Source organism: Chenopodium quinoa, unplaced genomic scaffold (genome assembly GCF_001683475.1).
Source record: "Chenopodium quinoa cultivar QQ74 unplaced genomic scaffold, ASM168347v1, whole genome shotgun sequence".
In the NCBI taxonomy this organism is placed as follows: domain Eukaryota; kingdom Viridiplantae; phylum Streptophyta; class Magnoliopsida; order Caryophyllales; family Amaranthaceae; genus Chenopodium; species Chenopodium quinoa.
In genome coordinates this window covers 2,370,105-2,387,255 of record NW_018742733.1, presented here as the reverse complement: position 1 = coordinate 2,387,255, position 17,151 = coordinate 2,370,105, and the positions used below count along the sequence as shown (strand labels likewise).

General features: G+C 33.8%; 3 protein-coding genes across 3 annotated transcripts; 1 reads left to right on the top strand and 2 right to left on the bottom strand.

The window, feature by feature from the left end:
• Window positions 1-13: 13 nt before the first annotated feature.
• On the bottom strand, window positions 14-1,564 carry LOC110723572. The gene has a single exon (XM_021902921.1). It carries the CDS (start codon window positions 1,411-1,413, stop codon window positions 130-132), a length of 1,284 nt encoding a protein of 427 aa, XP_021758613.1. The 5' UTR covers window positions 1,414-1,564; the 3' UTR covers window positions 14-129.
• Window positions 1,565-2,561: 997 nt separating this feature from the next.
• LOC110723817 (protein FATTY ACID EXPORT 5-like) lies at window positions 2,562-5,457 on the top strand. Its single transcript, XM_021903203.1, has 3 exons — window positions 2,562-2,952; window positions 4,197-4,284; window positions 5,122-5,457. Exons 1-3 carry the CDS (start codon window positions 2,754-2,756, stop codon window positions 5,192-5,194), a joined length of 360 nt encoding a protein of 119 aa, XP_021758895.1. The 5' UTR covers window positions 2,562-2,753; the 3' UTR covers window positions 5,195-5,457.
• A 1,840-nt stretch (window positions 5,458-7,297) lies between these two features.
• On the bottom strand, window positions 7,298-14,758 carry LOC110723816. Its single transcript, XM_021903202.1, has 7 exons — window positions 14,185-14,758; window positions 11,801-11,941; window positions 11,357-11,722; window positions 9,990-10,235; window positions 8,596-8,688; window positions 8,096-8,296; window positions 7,298-7,719 (listed from the first exon to the last, which is right to left on the bottom strand). The coding sequence occupies exons 1-7, from the start codon at window positions 14,563-14,565 to the stop codon at window positions 7,504-7,506; spliced, it is 1,644 nt and encodes a 547-aa protein (XP_021758894.1). The 5' UTR covers window positions 14,566-14,758; the 3' UTR covers window positions 7,298-7,503.
• Window positions 14,759-17,151: the final 2,393 nt, after the last annotated feature.

The following is a 17,151-nucleotide window of genomic DNA, read 5'->3' as shown; positions in this document are numbered from 1 at the left end:
AAAGCAGGATTCTAGCAAACTCACAAAGTGAAGGACAAGAGAAGAATATGATTAATAATCAGCAAGATTTAAATATATTTCTGTTTATCAAGATTGCACTCATGTAGGTACATTGTGTTGGTACGTTAATCATCGATATGAAGATAGATTTTTTAGTGCCTCCTCCTTGAATCGTCTCTGGTCTTTAACCATGGACTCAAAAACATCTAATAAGTTATCCAGCCCCTCTAACTTCTCGCTCCCTCCTAGAGCCTCCAATGCGTACACAATGCTCTCAATGGTAGACAAATATCCGGGCTTAGGCTGACGCCTAACTTCACTGAACATGCTCAACTTCTCCATGTCTAATCTCACAGACGGTATAATTTTCAACCATGGATTCTCATTATACATTCTATTCGCCTTTGACCAAGTTCCGTCTAAAACAATCAAGTTCTTCACTTCAAAGTCGACTGCCTCAGCTGGCATCGCCTTTTGTGCAGGAAACAGAAGTGCTGATCCTGGTGGAACCATGATTTGAAACTCTTCAAATTGTTCTAGTTCTAAACTCCCACTGATCTGCTTCTTTTGCAGCTTCGTTACCACAAACCCTCCTGCTAGCGATTCCAGAGCTTCTGGTGACGCGGCCAGATGCTCAAGATTGTGTGTTTTCCCTTCATCTTGCAGCTTCCACTGATGAGAAATGTTGCTGATTTCTCCATATTTACCAATAGTTACACTCATTACAGCTTTAGGAATTTCTGTTTTCACAATTTTACTAGTTATATTATCACAAACACCAGCAACTTCTGCATCACATTGCTTCAGCAAGTGAACATCTTTCTTGGCCAATGCACCACCACTTCCTTCAAACTCGAAAATTTTATCGACATTTTCTTGAATACAACCCGAAAGCCTCTCACAGTCTGAAATATCAATGTACCCAGCTTCTGAATCAAGATCAGTAACCTGATCAAAACCCCGCTTTCCAGAAATTTTAACCTCTAAACTCTCAGAGGCATTTTCACAAACAGTTGACGTGCATTCGTCTTCTAACAAAATCTCTGTACTATCCAACTCCAATGGCTGAATATCAAACTGAGCTTCAAACATAACATCAGTAACAGTGAAAACATCGACATTTTTCAAACCCAATTTAGCAATTTTTGCAGAATTAAGAGGGTGTTTTCTTTCTAAGCTATGCTGAAGAATGGTGACATGAACTTTGTTATTAAGATTTGGGTGTTTCAGTCGAGTGCAAAGACAGAGAGAAAGAGGTTTAGAGCAAGATGGGCAGGTGGGTCTCTTGGAATTTTGTTGGGATTTCATCTTTAAAGTTGGGATTTTGGAGAGAGAAAAAATTGTTCTGGTAAAAAATGTTGAAAGTTTGCTGGTGCATTGGAAGTTGCTGATCTTAGTCTTGACCTGAGACATGAAGCTTATACACAATTAGGGGTGTTATTTGGGTGCTTAAAAGTTTTGTTTTAACAATATGTTTGCATGGATGTGTAGTATTTTGCTTAGGTAAAGGAATGGAGTGGATGTAACTCATGTAAGGACTAAAAAGAGGAAGATAAATTACATCTTCGTCTATTTGTAAATACGGATATTTTGGTATACCTACTAATCGATCTTAGAAAATTAGCTAACTCATGTAAGGACTAAAGAGAGGAAGATAAATTACATCTTCGTCTATTTGTAAATACGGATATTTTGGTACACCTACTAATCGATCTTAAAAAATTAGCTTTGTTACTAATGGTTTTCTCAATTAGTTATATGTCACTTCCTTAAACTCTACATACATTTCTCATCTAGCAAACTTTACACTTTAGTTCCCCATTGTCTCTTCTGTAGAGGGTTATCGAGCTTATAATGGTTATTAACTTAATATGGTCATGGTCGAGAAGTTAAGCTCTACCTTTCTCATATAGTCATCCTTACACTCAAATTTCCCATCTTTTTTCTTACCAAGAGTTGTCGAGTTCATAACGGTTATAAACTTAATTTGAGCTGAAAATTTAAAATCTACATTTCTCATCAAGCCTCTGTTACATTCTAATTTCTCACTCTCATTCCCGTATTGTATTGTCAAGCTCAAAACAATTATAAACTTATTTTGTGGAAATGCAATTGGAAATGCAATTGAAAAAGAAGAAGTCTAGATGGCCAATAAAAGTTTAAAACCACTAATAAAAATGATAATCTTGATGAAATGATATGGACTAAGAATACCCACATAAGAATCAATTAAGTGAATAGGATGATGACTAAAAATTAGATTAACCTATATAAAACTAGGAAAGAGGCGAAAGAGTAAGGGGTCCAATCCTTAAAGTGTCTATAATGGAAATTGAATCTCAACCTCAAAGATTAAGATGTACAATTTTTTTCACTAGTAGAGTTAAACTTGATAATCGAGAATTCAGTGGTCACTTCTCCACATTCAACAACTTGGATAAAGCATAGATAATGAGGAATGACCAATTTATTACAAACATAAATTATTAATGAAAAACTAGGATTGGAGAGTCGTTGACATCAACTAATCAGTAATTACTCATCACATATTATTGCTTCCATTTCTTAATTTTTTAATACAACTAACCAAATTGCAATAGCTTAAGGTGGCCACACGCCAATACCCACTTTCCCTTTGACCATTTCCAAAATTCCTCGAATAATTCTCTCTCCAATTTCGTCGATCTCAAATCCGATAACCCAGTTCAAATTTGATCAATCTTTGTATAATCTCAAATACCCATTAGTCGAAAATGCATGATTTTTGCTTCACAATCCCATATGGGTTTGTTCTTGTATTGGGCGGGCTCATCGGGTATGCCAAGAAAGGCAGTTTGGCTTCACTTGGTGGGGGTGCTGGTGCTGGTTTATTGCTCATTTTAGCTGGTTATTTGAGCCTCAATGCTTTCAAAAAGCGCAAAAATTCATACTTTGCTTTGATTCTTGAGACTGGTATGCTTAATTAAATGTTATTATGTTCAATTGGCTTTTCAAAGTTATTTTTTTGGGCAATTTTGTGATGAATTTCTTCATAAGTGATCTTTGGTTGGTTTTTATAATGTGATCATGTGTGTTTTCATCGCAATGTTAACAATTTAGAGCTATGTCTTCTTGGAAGTTGGAACCTTGCTAGATGTGTGAGAATTGTGACTTGTATTGATTTTGCAGCTTGTATAATGTATAATTTTATTTTATTTTTGGTTGATCTATTGTTTAATGTGAAGAATCATTATCTGAATCGGTTTTTCGCCACCTCAGATTTTAGGGGAAAGGATTGTGTTGTTGCTATTTAAGGTTTGTTCAACTAAATGATCTTTGTCTTGATGATAAGGTTTAATGGTATTTGACCTTTTCCTTGCATTGATGTTGGCCATGACTAATGACTTTTTGAGCAGAAATGACTATCTAAGAGGTATTGTGAGATAAGTTAATTCGCGGGTTTGATCAGGAAGATTTATATAGTTATATGAGGTACTGCTAGAAGCAGGGCAGAAAACTGTGCAAGCAATATGACCTGTGTGGTTGTGTACTAACTATAGATAAAATTTGTGCTGACTCTTGGTACACCTCTTAGCTCTAGGTAACCGAAATTTAGCTGATAAAAGAGAGGATAGCTACACAGCAATATGTTATTTTTGATGTGAAATGTTGATCTAACTTTATGGAAGGGTTTCTATACCCTTGTAAGTGGGACTGCTAGTTTTTTTCTTTCCTGAATCTGATTCCGAAAGATTCCATATATTATCAAACTTCTTGTAAATTGGAGATCTCGGCCTTTAGAAGCTCGTTGATCAGGAGTACCAAATTTTAAATGAGGACCTTTGAACACATTGGAGCTGTTTATAAAAGACTTTTTGAGTTAAAGATTACCGCAATGCAAATTTCACGTAGATTAGCATATAGTTCAACTTCTAAATGCAAATGATTCCTGATCATAAATAATGCCAAGGAAAGTGTACTTGTCCAATGCAATGCACACATCCTTGCAGGCTTTCTAAAAATTGCAGTTCCTTAACTTTTTAAGATTATTTGTGGTGCATTCTGAGACTACAAGTACTTCTATGATACTTTTTTATCTGGATAAAGTTTGGCAAACATGCAGAAGAAACTAGTTTGTTTTTGGATGCTTTCATTCTTTGAATGAAATATCTTGAAGCATAGTATTTGAAGTTTGAACTATCTATCTATCTCAACAGTGACTGCAACTGGACTCACATATGTTATGGGACAGCGCTATATGGAGACATCAAAGATAATGCCTGCTGGAGTAATTGCCATGATCAGGTACCTTGATTAGAAAACTCCATAATCTGTTATTCTCTTTTCATTATTAGCATGGCTTCCTTGCATCTTCATGGCGGCTAAATCCATTAAGAGTTCTCCATGAAATTAAAAGGAGCCTTGGGTGATGTTACACTTGTAAATCATTGGCTAAATGTTACCCCAACTACATGTTATTTTAGGAATTTTTACACATAAGAATTTGAATAAATTTGGTTTAATTTGCATTACATTTAATATTAGTATGTTGCTCTAGATTGGTCTACATTGTTAAATTGCTAATGTTAATTGAAATACAACATTGCATTATTATTATATTTTGGATCAAAATGAAGTAGCTAAAACGACTTATATCCTGGAACAGATTAAGTACTCTTAAACAGTTAAACCAGGAAAATTCATGCATGAGCACTTAAGATTTCATGATATGAGGTTTAGAATACACAATTAAATATGTTTATTTACAAAGCCTATGATTAGTCACTGTGAAAAACCATGACATACAAAGTAAGGGCCTGTTCTCTTACGTTGAAATTCAGTTCAGTTCATCTCAGCTCAGTTCAGTTCAGCTCCTAATTTCCTTCTCTTATAAAATATTCATTTCATTTCAGTTCAGTTTAGTTCTGTTCAACTCAGCTCAGCTCAGTTCAGTTCAGCTCAGCTCAGTTCAGTTAATGAGAACAGGCCCTAACTCATAATCATATGCTATGCTAACATATGTTTAATTTATGCATGTGTTAATTAAAACATCTTTTTCTAGCTCCTTTGCTTGATGTTATTTCTTCCTTCTCTGATAGATTCTCATCCATCTCTCATTCTTCTCATTCTTGTTATTTGCAGTGCATTCATGACTGCCTTTTATGCTTACAAGGTAGCAAGTGGTGGCAACCATTTTCCGGCCAAGGCTGAATAATGATAGATTATACCATTGTCAAGTTGAAAAGTTCTGTTGACTGCCCTACAGCACATTTCTGATGCATACTAGTAACATTCTTTTTCTTACAGCTACTGTGAATCCTAGCTATGTGTAGAGAAGTTAAGATCTCTATTTTGCCTGCTTTTACTTATGTAAGATGTATTTGTATTGAAATCTGACAAATGTATGTGTATCCGAGATACTAATTTTTCTTAGAAATGAAATGATGAGTTGATTTCTAATTTACTACTCTTTGATTATGCGTACAACTTTCATTCTTAGTGACTTCAGAGATGGCCAATTTGCCTTGCCATTTTGCCAGTTTTACTTATTTTTGCTTAGGAAGAGTAAGCTATCCTGTAAAAACTCTGCCTAGTTTGACCCTGAAATAGATGCATAACAGAGAATTGTCAAAGAATTACTACTGTCTTGGCATTTGGCCTTCAAACTGTAGGTATGTTGAATTCTTCCCCATACAGTCCAAGCGATCCGGGTTTTTCAAAGGTATGTATGACGAGAAATTACAGACGATAAAAAAATTGTAACAGAATTCAAGTGCTCATGAACTGATTTTATCCTTCATCGGCATAATTTGGATCAGCAAAACGTACTGTATTAAACAACCGCTTATTACATACTGAATCGTTATGAAAGGATGCAATTCTGCTGTGTGCAGTTATGTTGGAGCTTAATAAGTTCGGCTAATTCAGTCTCAGATCTCAGCGCTTAATAGTTTTTTAAACCGCTGACTTTTGCTCCATATAAGAAGGTACATATTGTCGCAGCAATTATCAGTAGAAATTAAATAACCGAGTACACTCTTAATAACTAACAAGTCAAGTGTTTGTTGCTCAAGCCATTGTATCATGTTTCCATTCAAATTCGCTTAAATACTTACAGCAAAAACTAATCCTAAAACAATCTTACGGCATCTGTGTCACATATTTTTCTCGAATCATGAACATGGAACTTGGAGGTATCTATAAAGTTGGAGAAAAAACCATTCTCTTAAGGCTCAAGCCATAGTAGATAGATCTTGTTTCTCATACAGTAGAAAATAATAGACTTGTTATTAACACAAATTATGTCCAATTATTTATTTGATTTTGTTTATTAAAAATAATAAAAATAAAAAAATAATAATAAAAAAGTTTTTTACTTTGATCAAATAATGTCTAATGCATTTGGAATCCGTAGTTAATTTGATTTATGCATAACTATACAGGTTGTCATGTGAAGACAATCGATATGCTAGCAATCTAGCATGCAACAAGCTTAATAACATGTGCGCTAAGTAAGAAGTGCATGAAAAATGCTAATTTAGTCAAGTTTACTAATAACAACTAATCATAAATTAACCCAAGATCCAATATTAGTATAGTACATTTTGTTTTAATTACCTAAAGACAAAACTTGGATCAAAAATAACATTGAAAGTTAATACTAGTAAATTGCAATGATCCAGTGGGGGCTGTTTGGTACACTATAGGGAAAAGGAATAATGGAATTACATTTGTGGGTAATTTTGGTAAAGACCATTAAACCACCATCTTAAACATGATTATTTCCAACTTATTGAAAACTATAATGCTAAATGGTAATAAAAGACACCACATAACGAAAGATTTCAAATCTATGTGTTGATTGCAGGACATCTCTAATGAGCAGGATCGCGTCCTTAGCCATCACGAGAAGAACTCAAACCAAGACCTTGGAACTGCTAGCCAGACAAACGAGGGCTTGGATGCAGAAGTGTAAAATATGCAAGCTGCACGTACTCTATCCCTTTATAAGAGGGGATTTAAATGTGACTGTAAACATGGTAACAAATAACTATGCTACTGCAGCAACTTATTCTATGCTGCTATAAGCCTTTCGATTTCAGGGGAAACTTTGTCAATATCAATGAAGTACAAAACTCCTGATTATAGTGAAATACAACTGATCACTTGTGAATGATCTTCTCAGCGAAGATATGCAGGAAAATATGTGGGAGCTGTTGCTCCGACATACAACTAAAGATCGATTGTAAATTTGTAACCATAACTGAAGAATCAATTTGAGAGATCACTTGCTAAAAGCAAAGGTGAAACTTATATATAATCAAGGTCAAATCAAGCTACAACAAAAGTTTGCATTAAGATTAATCATGTGTACATACAATACTATCTATGGTATGACTAGCTGAACCAAATATACACCTTACATCAACCTACATATGATGTTTTTACACGAAAATTATGTACAGAAATAACATGAAAGTTAAAAAATCCTGCTATTTGGCTAAAACCAACTAGTGTGACTCATTAACAGTTATTTGGTCTGTAATATTTTGGAGGAAGGGATGGACACTTTTCGTTCATATGTGGGTACGGATCAATGGTATTGTAACCGGGCAATTCCATTCTATATCTTCCTCGGATTTGACAAAAAGGAAGCTCCACATTATCATTGTCGTTGCACCAACTCGGAAGCCGACTTAGATCATCTTCGAAAAACTTTAGTGAGTAGGCATCCTTTATCTGCAATCAAAGCAAAACATATCAATCCTTCGTTTCACAAAGACAGTGAGAATAGAAGTCCTCAAACTTGTGCCCCGAGTTACATTAAAATATTAGCAGTTCAGCTGCCTGTTTATATTGGAGCAATTAAACGATGATCAAATCGTAAGGTAGCTGAGTGATAAAAAAATTTAAAATAAAAAAATTAAAATAAAAAAAAAATCTTAAGTGATGCTGTATTGTTAAAAGACCGTTGGGGCCTTATGGGGATTTTGGTGTACGCAAGGGCACTGTTACTGAATCATGCTACATATTATATGAAGCACGAGGACAGCGATTAACCCCATTAAACAGGGCCAGTTAAAAAATTTGTAGAGTGAGGATAAAAAAAACTCACAGTGAACTCAGTTGCTTGAATGGAACTAGAAAGTGGCCCAAAGAGTCCAGCTGCCTTGTATATTTGAAGAACATAAGCAACACACGAGACTGACGATCCATCTTCATAGATCCAATCATCTTGCTCAGGAATAGCAAGCAACTGATCAAAGGATGAGCCACGTTTTTCAACTTCTACAAGAACTTCAGGAAGATCAAGATCCTGCATAGAGAAAGGGTAGCCGCAAAAAAGCAAAAATCATTTACAAAAGTCAAATCCCTGTATAAATATTTTTGTAACAATTTTTTTTATTAGAGACAACATTCCATTCCTTCCCTGATTATCATAAAATAATGTTCCTTAAAAATAAAGGGTGGTAGCACACGAGGGGAAATTCAGTGGTTCAATAGAACATGCTAATCAGGAAGCAACTAATCACCGTTCACATCTTATCGATCAGTTGGGACAATAGATGAGTCAATCACAAAAACTAAGAATGAGAGACATTATGGAACATTTACCTCAGTTCCCAACCGCTTATTCAATGCTTCCTTCCACAAGTTGGCTGCATAAGCAGGCTGCATCTGATACCATATTGTCATTACAGAAGCAACCTGAAAAAAAGGAAACATAGAGATGTATAAATAAACTAAATTGTACTACTATAAAATAAAACCATCAGTCAGATCATGAATTTTGTACATCAAAAGGCCTTTAATTATGTTTATCATAAAAGTGAAATTGAAATATCTAACGCTGAAAGTGATAAAGACATAAAAAAGACTGATAAAACTAATGGATAAACACTCCAAACAACTGATATACCTAAACACTTTCGAACTTTTAAGACACTAAAAGATTAGCTACCACTTTTCAAATAAGAAAATAACCTATTGACATAATGATAGTAATAATCTAAGATATTGTATACATAAAACATTACCACCTGTAATACCTATTACTTCCTCGAACCAAACTTGAATCTTTCAATTCATTTGGCCAGCAGGCGGGCGGCGTGCTTATCTTGTGTGCGTTCTATTAATATTGCAACAAAGGATGAAATTACGCATCCCAAAGCACAATTTATATGCTAAATATCTATAATTATGTAAGAGTAAAAATTGTAAAAGGTTGATATTGTGAAAGTATTTTATGAGACAAATCCAACAAGATCTCACATGACTATATTTTGCTAAAGGTATAAATCATATTATATGGTCAAACAATAGTGATGAATAGTGCAAAAAGTCCATTGTTGCAATAAAATTAGTGATTCATAGAACGCAGGAAGTACAACATATGAACAAGTCCATGAAGTTATTTTCCAAAAAAAAAAAAAAAATTATGTTGCAAAAAATTAGAAAAGTCAAGGTTTATAATGATATGTAGCTAATAATGCTTATCCTACTATTCGAACTTTGACATAATAACCAATTTCTGATAAAATAAAAAGATATATACAGAAAAAAAAAAAATATATATATATATATATATATCAATGCCTGCAACAAAATTTAAAGAATTTTCATGTTTTGATACTTACAAGTGATAATAACTAGTACACACACCATTTATCAATGTTTAATTACAGGGAATTCTCAATTCAGAGATTGTGTGGTTACAACTGTACAAGGATTAGCAGCAAACTGTGTATGCAGCTAAAAGTTGCCGCAGAGTGAACACAAATTCTTGAGCATCAAAATCAATATTCATGTTATCGTGATATGACATCAAGGATATAAAGCAGAGTATTGACAATAAATAATAAAGTAAAGTGAAAAGATGAACTCATTAGTCAAGAGTTACCCATACAAAGAATTTAAATTGGAAAGAATGGTAGGACAATTTCAAGGAATTCAATAATCCCAGAATACAAAGGACTAAGCTTAAAGAGAATGTAAGAAATATGTCATACCAGATGTGCATCCAAAGGAGGAGGATAATTCTTATCAATAGTGTCTACCCAGCTGAAAATAAGGTTATGGTAACCATATGGCTGCCCATCCATGCTTCTTGCATACTCCCAAGCAGCACTTTCATTAAATTTGGCACGTAGAGAAGGATGTAAGGGAAGCAATGCAATGTGGGGATTGGCGTTATCTTTAGTCAACTCATATTCCCACCACTCATCCCAAGTAAGCAAAGCTACAACATCTTCTCCCTGTAACATGAAATTACAAAAATTCAGTGTCAAACTGATACAAAACAAATGAAGCCAGGTAAACCTCTAAGATAACAATTAAAGTTATCAACTTATCACTAAGCAGCAAATGGTTAAATTATATTTGAGTTGATTTAGTTGATACAGACATTTATATATTCATAAAGTTTGTAAAACTCTGCAGAATCATAGCAAAATGACAGGACATCATTGATTCACCATGTTTCTCAATTAAATAGTTTTCTAAGCTGATTAAAGTTAGCATTGGAAGAAAAAATTGTCTTGACTCTAGATAACAAGGGGGGGGGGGGGGTTTAGTGGTGAGGATTTTATAGGATAAAGAGATGGTGAAGGAAGCGGAAATCTATGAAAATTTCCCATACTTGTACATCTTTAGCACAATGAGAAATGAGGGACTTAAGATCTCCACATTTCTCTCACCTTTCCAGTCTCAAAATCCGTCCCTACGATCATATTATTTAATTAGTAACAAGTCGATGATAACAAGCACAAGTTTCACAGCCATGTTCTAGAGACATGACTGTCCAAATCAATCAGTTTTTTTGTGGTTTTTTTGTTGGGGGGGGGGGGCACAGAAACATTTAACAAGTGTCACTAATAAATGAAGAAAAAATATGTTTCTATAGAAAAGGTATAAAATTTACACGGTTACACCACTATTTAGTTCATTCTCTGAATTGAAATTTCAAACAAGAACCAACAGTCCTCCACAAAAGTGACTAAACCCCTTGAAGCTTGAACTAGTCAACTTTTCCATTACCAGCAACTTCAGAAAAAACAGACGTGCACAAATTCAAAAAAACTATGTACATATGAAGTTGTAGCCTTGAGATAACCATGTACAAGACACAATAATGCTCAGCATTTTACCATTAATATAAGTTTAGGGATAAATAAGTTCATTTAAGGACCAATAATTCAGGTGAATTTAGATAAGAGTCCAAAAGTTCAGATAAGCACTAGCAATTGCAATTTATAGCTAAACATACGTTCAAAATTCAAATAGATCAAGGTTAGTTCAAATGAGGGCCAATAAGTACAAATAAGAAGTTTCCAAGTTTCAACTCAAGTATCAAGAATGGAGACATAACTACACTGACCTTATCATTTTCATGTCCAGATTCTGCAACCCATAGCTTCCCATCAGAATCCCTCAAGCACACAGCACTATGACCAGCATAGGCTCCAGTGACCCACTTCTCCAGAGTCTCAAATCCACCCCAACGGCCACGAATTTTTGATATAGCAAGAAAGTCTCCGGATTGAATCTCATCAGTGGTAATGTTTGTAACCCAAGGTTTAGGGCGTTCCTCAAATGATGCCCCCATATGCTTCTTAAGAAAAGCAAGGTTAGAGTTCTCACCCCAAGCAGTATTTGTAAATAGAGGGAAGACCTCCCATAAAGCTTGCAAAGTCCCAAGCATTCCAGCTTGCAAAAGAAAAATTGAAACCCCATGTTCTTTTACCTGAAATAAAGATAGTGTCAATGAATTACTAATAACCAAGTCAGAGAGGAAGAAATGCCCAAAATGAAATGAACTCACATATTCATATTCGTTTATATCTTCCCACTCTTTGAACTCCAGAGTATGTTCCCGAGATAGTAAATAGTAGTCCCAAGTCACACGATATGGAGTTGCAAAGACATAAATGTCCATACAGGTCCAGCTATGGGCATTGCTAACCTGGTTGCATAGCAAATATAGGCGATTAATGTAATTCAGAGTTTCAAGGATCATAATCATAAGCATCTTACGGCTTACAAAACCAACATACAAAAAAGTGACAAAACCCATAATCAAAGGTTTTGACAAATGATCCTATGATAATGCATGAAGATAAAAAAAAGGAATAGAAAGCCACCTACATTCTACAAGCCTACAACAGGTCAAGAGCATATCAAGGAGGGTAAAACGTCCATTGAAAATTCTACCCATACAACACACAAAAGGCACTGTACAAGCAACAAACATGATATCAAAGAAAACATCCATACTGTAGCAGACATTAGGAGTCTTGTTCTACAAAATTAGAAGGAGCTTAGAAGCCGAGAAGGATAATACTTCTGTGTAAAAGACTAAAAGTTTAGTGATTAGTGAAGAAGCAATACCTCTGATTAGACTCCTTAATATAGACACATCAGAAAACTAGTTCACAATGTAGCTTCACAACTACTTGTAAACCACATATACTATTCAATCTTCATCACTGTTGGCAGCATTGACCGAAAACATGCAAAAAAAACCACCTGACATATGTTTTTGTAATACTATGTTTATCTATATTTTTGTGCACACCATCCTTCACCCATCCACTGAAACTCCCAATTCCCAAACTAAAACCAAATATGGATTTTAAGTCCATTCCTCAAAACTCCAGGGGATCACCAAACAGCCAATGAACCCATCTTTTTATCTTCTTTTCCCATTAGCTAACCAAATAACAGTAAACTTGAAAGTTATAAGAATACCTAAGCCAATCCCTTCTACACTATATCATTTATTGATAAATTGCATATCATATGTACATTAAACATACATAAACCCTATGTATGGGGACCCACCAAAAGTATCAAACTAGGATATAGTAATTGACACCGACATGTCTGAAGAGTCACACCCATATCTGACATAGGTATGCCAAGGAAGGTGATACAGGAGAACACATAACATAGAGACATAGAGCTAACTTAGCTATATTCACTTGTAGGCATGTAGCCACTGAACTTAATCTAAATAAAAAAAAGGTTTAAGTTTATGTTCCCATGAACATATCTCTAAACTCTCATAGTTGCAGTAACATAAAGAGGTTGCTTCCAGGCATATCCAAACCGATATCTTCATATCCACAGTACTTATAAGACATTCATATAACTGCATAAGTGCATATGTATAAATAATGCCACAACTGATCGCAAAACAGAAACAACTAAATTACTACTACAAGAGCGACATGCTATAATATTTTGCATGTTTCTCCACTGTTACAGTAAAACAAGCCATGATATAATTGTTTTCACTCATTGAGTTATAGTCCTTCTGTTGAATTGTATATGCCCTACATTTCATAATAATATTGTACAACTTTTCGAAATTCTAATTATGACCTGTGGTGTTCAGTAGAAGATTAGGAAGATTAGGAAGAACAACATTCCTTTCCCTTCCCTCCAAAATTACTCCCCTCGCTTTCTCTCCCTCCAAAAATGCGATCCAAACACAGTATGGAAGGACATATCACTGGCGAGGAAGATAAGGAAAAGATGATAGCCTAGTATTAATATATCTTTTGCATTTGATTGGTTCTCTCCCCATATTCCTAGCTCTAACTCCACTTCTCCCCGCTTTCGCTTTGCTTCCCCCCACCCCGTTTCTCTCAACTTAAATATTCAATCTCCATTACTCTCCAACCAAAACCCCATGGATTCATCAAACAGCCAATAACCCACTCCCCTTCCCTTTTTTCCCCCATTCAAACCTAATCAAACAGTTCCAAATATCTCATCTTTAACCGCACTACTCCATTCACCAAGCTCCCACAAAACTTCACAAATGAAGTAATTCAAAGTAAAATTACACGCACAAACACATGCCTTAGTTTTCAAATTCATTCAAATTATAATTAAGCAATCAAAACGAACACCAAATTCAACTAAAATTATACAGTATTCTTCATCAATCAATTTCAGCTAAATTCACAATATACCCACTTGCCAATATTAAACAGAAGTTCAGGAACAAAAACAAATTAATCCTACTGAAGTTCATATGCAAACAAAAACACAACATACACACATGCCAACAAAAAAAGAAATCAATTTCATTCAAAAAAATAACAACTCAATCAAATTGAAGTCCAAATTCACAAAACCCACATAGCAAAACCTCAAATATCACTCAAAATTGATTTAAAAAAAAAAATTGATACAAACCTTAATATGAAGGGTACCCCCGCCAAATTGACTACCACTTTTATTGTGAAATTCAAGCCAAGCAGTATTCTCATAAAAGCAAGCCCCTTTCCAATCCAAGCTATTATTCGAGGAAGAAGAAGCGGCCCCCACAAAAATCGGCAAAAGGTCAACCGCCCGGTTCAGGGTTTTAAGAACCTGCCATGAAACCTCTTTAGGAAGAAGAGGAAGAACATCAGAGGGGTAAAATGGGGCTTTTAGGGTGTTTGAAGTGGGGAAAAAGATGAGAAGAAAGAGGAGAGAGAAAATCGAAAAGGGCGTGTTTGACATGGTTGTTAAAATTGAAGGTTTCTTGAGTTCATCAATGGAGTTTTGTGAATTTATATGTGAAAGTGGGATCATCCAAACACGCCATTGTTAGTTTGATGTAAGATTGAAAGATTCAGAAGTTTGGAGGGATTAAACGGTGACGTTTTGGGGTGAGATTCTTTGTTACGGATCCGAATATACGGAGATTTCTTTGTTGTGAACGAGTGCCACGAGACATGAATGGGTAGCTTATTGTAGAAAAGGCTTGGTTTGGAAATAACGGCTTGTTTCATTGTGATGACAAAGAATAATATGGATGACAAAGGATGTATATCGAACGATGGAGATAGATTAACTAAGTTGATTGGTTAAAGTTAAGAGCGTACTACTGTAATATTTAATGGAGTTTTATCCTGAAACTTAGCGATTGTGATCGGATTTCTTTTCTGATATTATTTGACATTATAATATAACTAATGTAACTCTGTAACAAAAAAAATAATAATAATAAACATTTAAATAATTTAACTTAAAGCATACTTCAAAAAATTTTACTGAGTATATTGTATTTGACGATTTGTCTCATGTCTTGAATATTATGCTTCAAAGCTTTAACCAACTAAGGGCCTTTTTCTCATATGATCATTTTCAGTTCAGCTCTTCATTTCCTTCTCTTATAAAATATATTCAATTCAATTCACTTCACTTCAGCTCCTAATTTTCTTCCCTTATAAAATATTCAGTTCAATTCAGCTTTAATAAGTTTAGTTCAGTTTAGTCAATGAAAACAGGCCCTAAGTTTTGTTTCTCAAAAACAAAAAAAAAATGTTACTTGATCATCCACTATAAGAGTATGTACTTGTATTTGATATACTTTGAGTACATAAAGTATAATACTAACTACAGTCAAAGGTACTCCACAGTTTGTAAATGGTGAAGGTGAGGGCAAAGGCAACAAACTAGTTGTTATAGGGGGTTGAATAGTTGAATACTGACCAATTACAAAATTAATCAAAAATTCTATTCTCTTAATGAGTACTCTCTCCGTCCCTTAATGCGAAGCCTTTTTCTAGCATTTATTACTCACATAATAAAGAGAAAAAGATTTTTAATTTAGGGACGGAGGGAGTACTCACATAATATTTAATTTTATTAAAATATATATATATATATATATATATTTACTCTAAAAAAAATTCTAGTATATGATATAAAAAGATAGTATATGCAAGCATTTAATTTGTTAATTTCTACGCCGTTCTCTTTATTACATCTTGAACATTCATATCTTAAAAGTTAAAATACATAGTATGAATGTGTGACCTTTCTATTAAAAAAAAATATACATAGTGTGATTATAAAAAAATCTTAATACAATATCTCTGAAAATATAATGATCCACGTAATTGACATGCTCCTCGTATATAATATACGTAGTATATACTTATTTTCAATTTTTATATTTTTAAAAAAAGGTATTCTGTTAACAAGAATGAATTAGACAAGTTTTACTCACAACTTCTCAAGAATCAAGACTCAAGAGTATACTTCCTCCTCGATCCTCATAGTTGGTTTTACTTTAATTCTTTAAATAACTAAAATAATGAAGATTCACTTCTCTTAAATATGTAAGTTTATAAATTTTGATTAAAAATTTACACTCTAGCTAAATTAATAAAGATTCTCTTCTCTTAATTATGTAAGTTAAAAATTCTAATTAAGTGCATTTACCAGGCCAATTTCATTCTTATATTTTTTGACAGGATAAATTTTGGATTTTTTTTTATTTTATTTCTAAGCTAAAATCAAGAGAAAAATGCCAACATACCAAATATACATTATAGACCTAATTTGTGTTTTCTCTTTCTTTTAAAAGTTTGATACTCGATCTCAAGAACTATGTCCACTAGCACTACTATAAATATGAAGTATTTCTTCAATAATTTCGTCATAAAATACAATAAAATACTCTACATTATAATCCGTGCTTTTAAAAAATAATATAGTATGATGAAGACTAATTCATCTACTAGTATTATTGTTCTCTCAGTTTTCTTGTTCGCCATATTACGCGGTAACTACTTATTAATTTGCTTACAAATTATCGTCCTTTTGTGATAAAAATGAGCATATGTACTTTAATTTGCATGTAGTATGGACTAAATTTGTGTTTTAATAACACTAACACGTAATTTTGTACTTGTTTAATTCATTTGTTTTTCTTTTTCATTTGTTATGTTTGTTTTTATGTTATGCACATATTTGACCATTATTACGTGTTTTGAAATCAGGAACAATCACAAGCGCAGAACCTAAACGCACAAGAGTGATATCGCCCGATGAAATAGTCATCAATGCTCCACTTTGCTTCAAGGTTAAAGATTGCAATACTAGTTGTAGTGATATTGATCCTTATTGCAAGGATTCAACATGTCGACAATACACCGATGGGTCACATTTATGTTGTTGCAGATCTTCACCCTTACTTCCACCCAAAAATTAAGGAATTACTCGTAGTTAATAAATTATTTACACTTATAATAAATTCCTTTTATCACTAATTATGTGATGATATATATAGACTTTTAAATAAATGATAATCTTTTTATCTTTGAAGTTTTATTTATTTGTTAGTTCAATGCAATTTTGGTTATATATTGGATATTATATTGGTATTAC

What these genes read in the sequence shown, in the direction of transcription:
- LOC110723572 (XM_021902921.1), bottom strand. Translation starts at nt 1,413, where the DNA reads ATGTCTCAGGTCAAGACTAAGATCAGCAACTTCCAATGCACCAGCAAA.
- LOC110723817 (XM_021903203.1), top strand. Translation starts at nt 2,754, where the DNA reads ATGCATGATTTTTGCTTCACAATCCCATATGGGTTTGTTCTTGTATTG. An exon ending in TGCTTTGATTCTTGAGACTG is followed by an intron (nt 2,953 to 4,196) that starts GTATGCTTAATT and finishes CTATCTCAACAG; the next exon opens with TGACTGCAACTGGACTCACA. An exon ending in GGAGTAATTGCCATGATCAG is followed by an intron (nt 4,285 to 5,121) that starts GTACCTTGATTA and finishes TGTTATTTGCAG; the next exon opens with TGCATTCATGACTGCCTTTT.
- LOC110723816 (XM_021903202.1), bottom strand. Translation starts at nt 14,565, where the DNA reads ATGATCCCACTTTCACATATAAATTCACAAAACTCCATTGATGAACTC. An exon ending in CTGGACATGAAAATGATAAG is followed by an intron (nt 10,236 to 11,356) that starts GTCAGTGTAGTT and finishes TTCATGTTACAG; the next exon opens with GGAGAAGATGTTGTAGCTTT. An exon ending in CTCCTTTGGATGCACATCTG is followed by an intron (nt 8,689 to 9,989) that starts GTATGACATATT and finishes CCTTTTTTTCAG; the next exon opens with GTTGCTTCTGTAATGACAAT.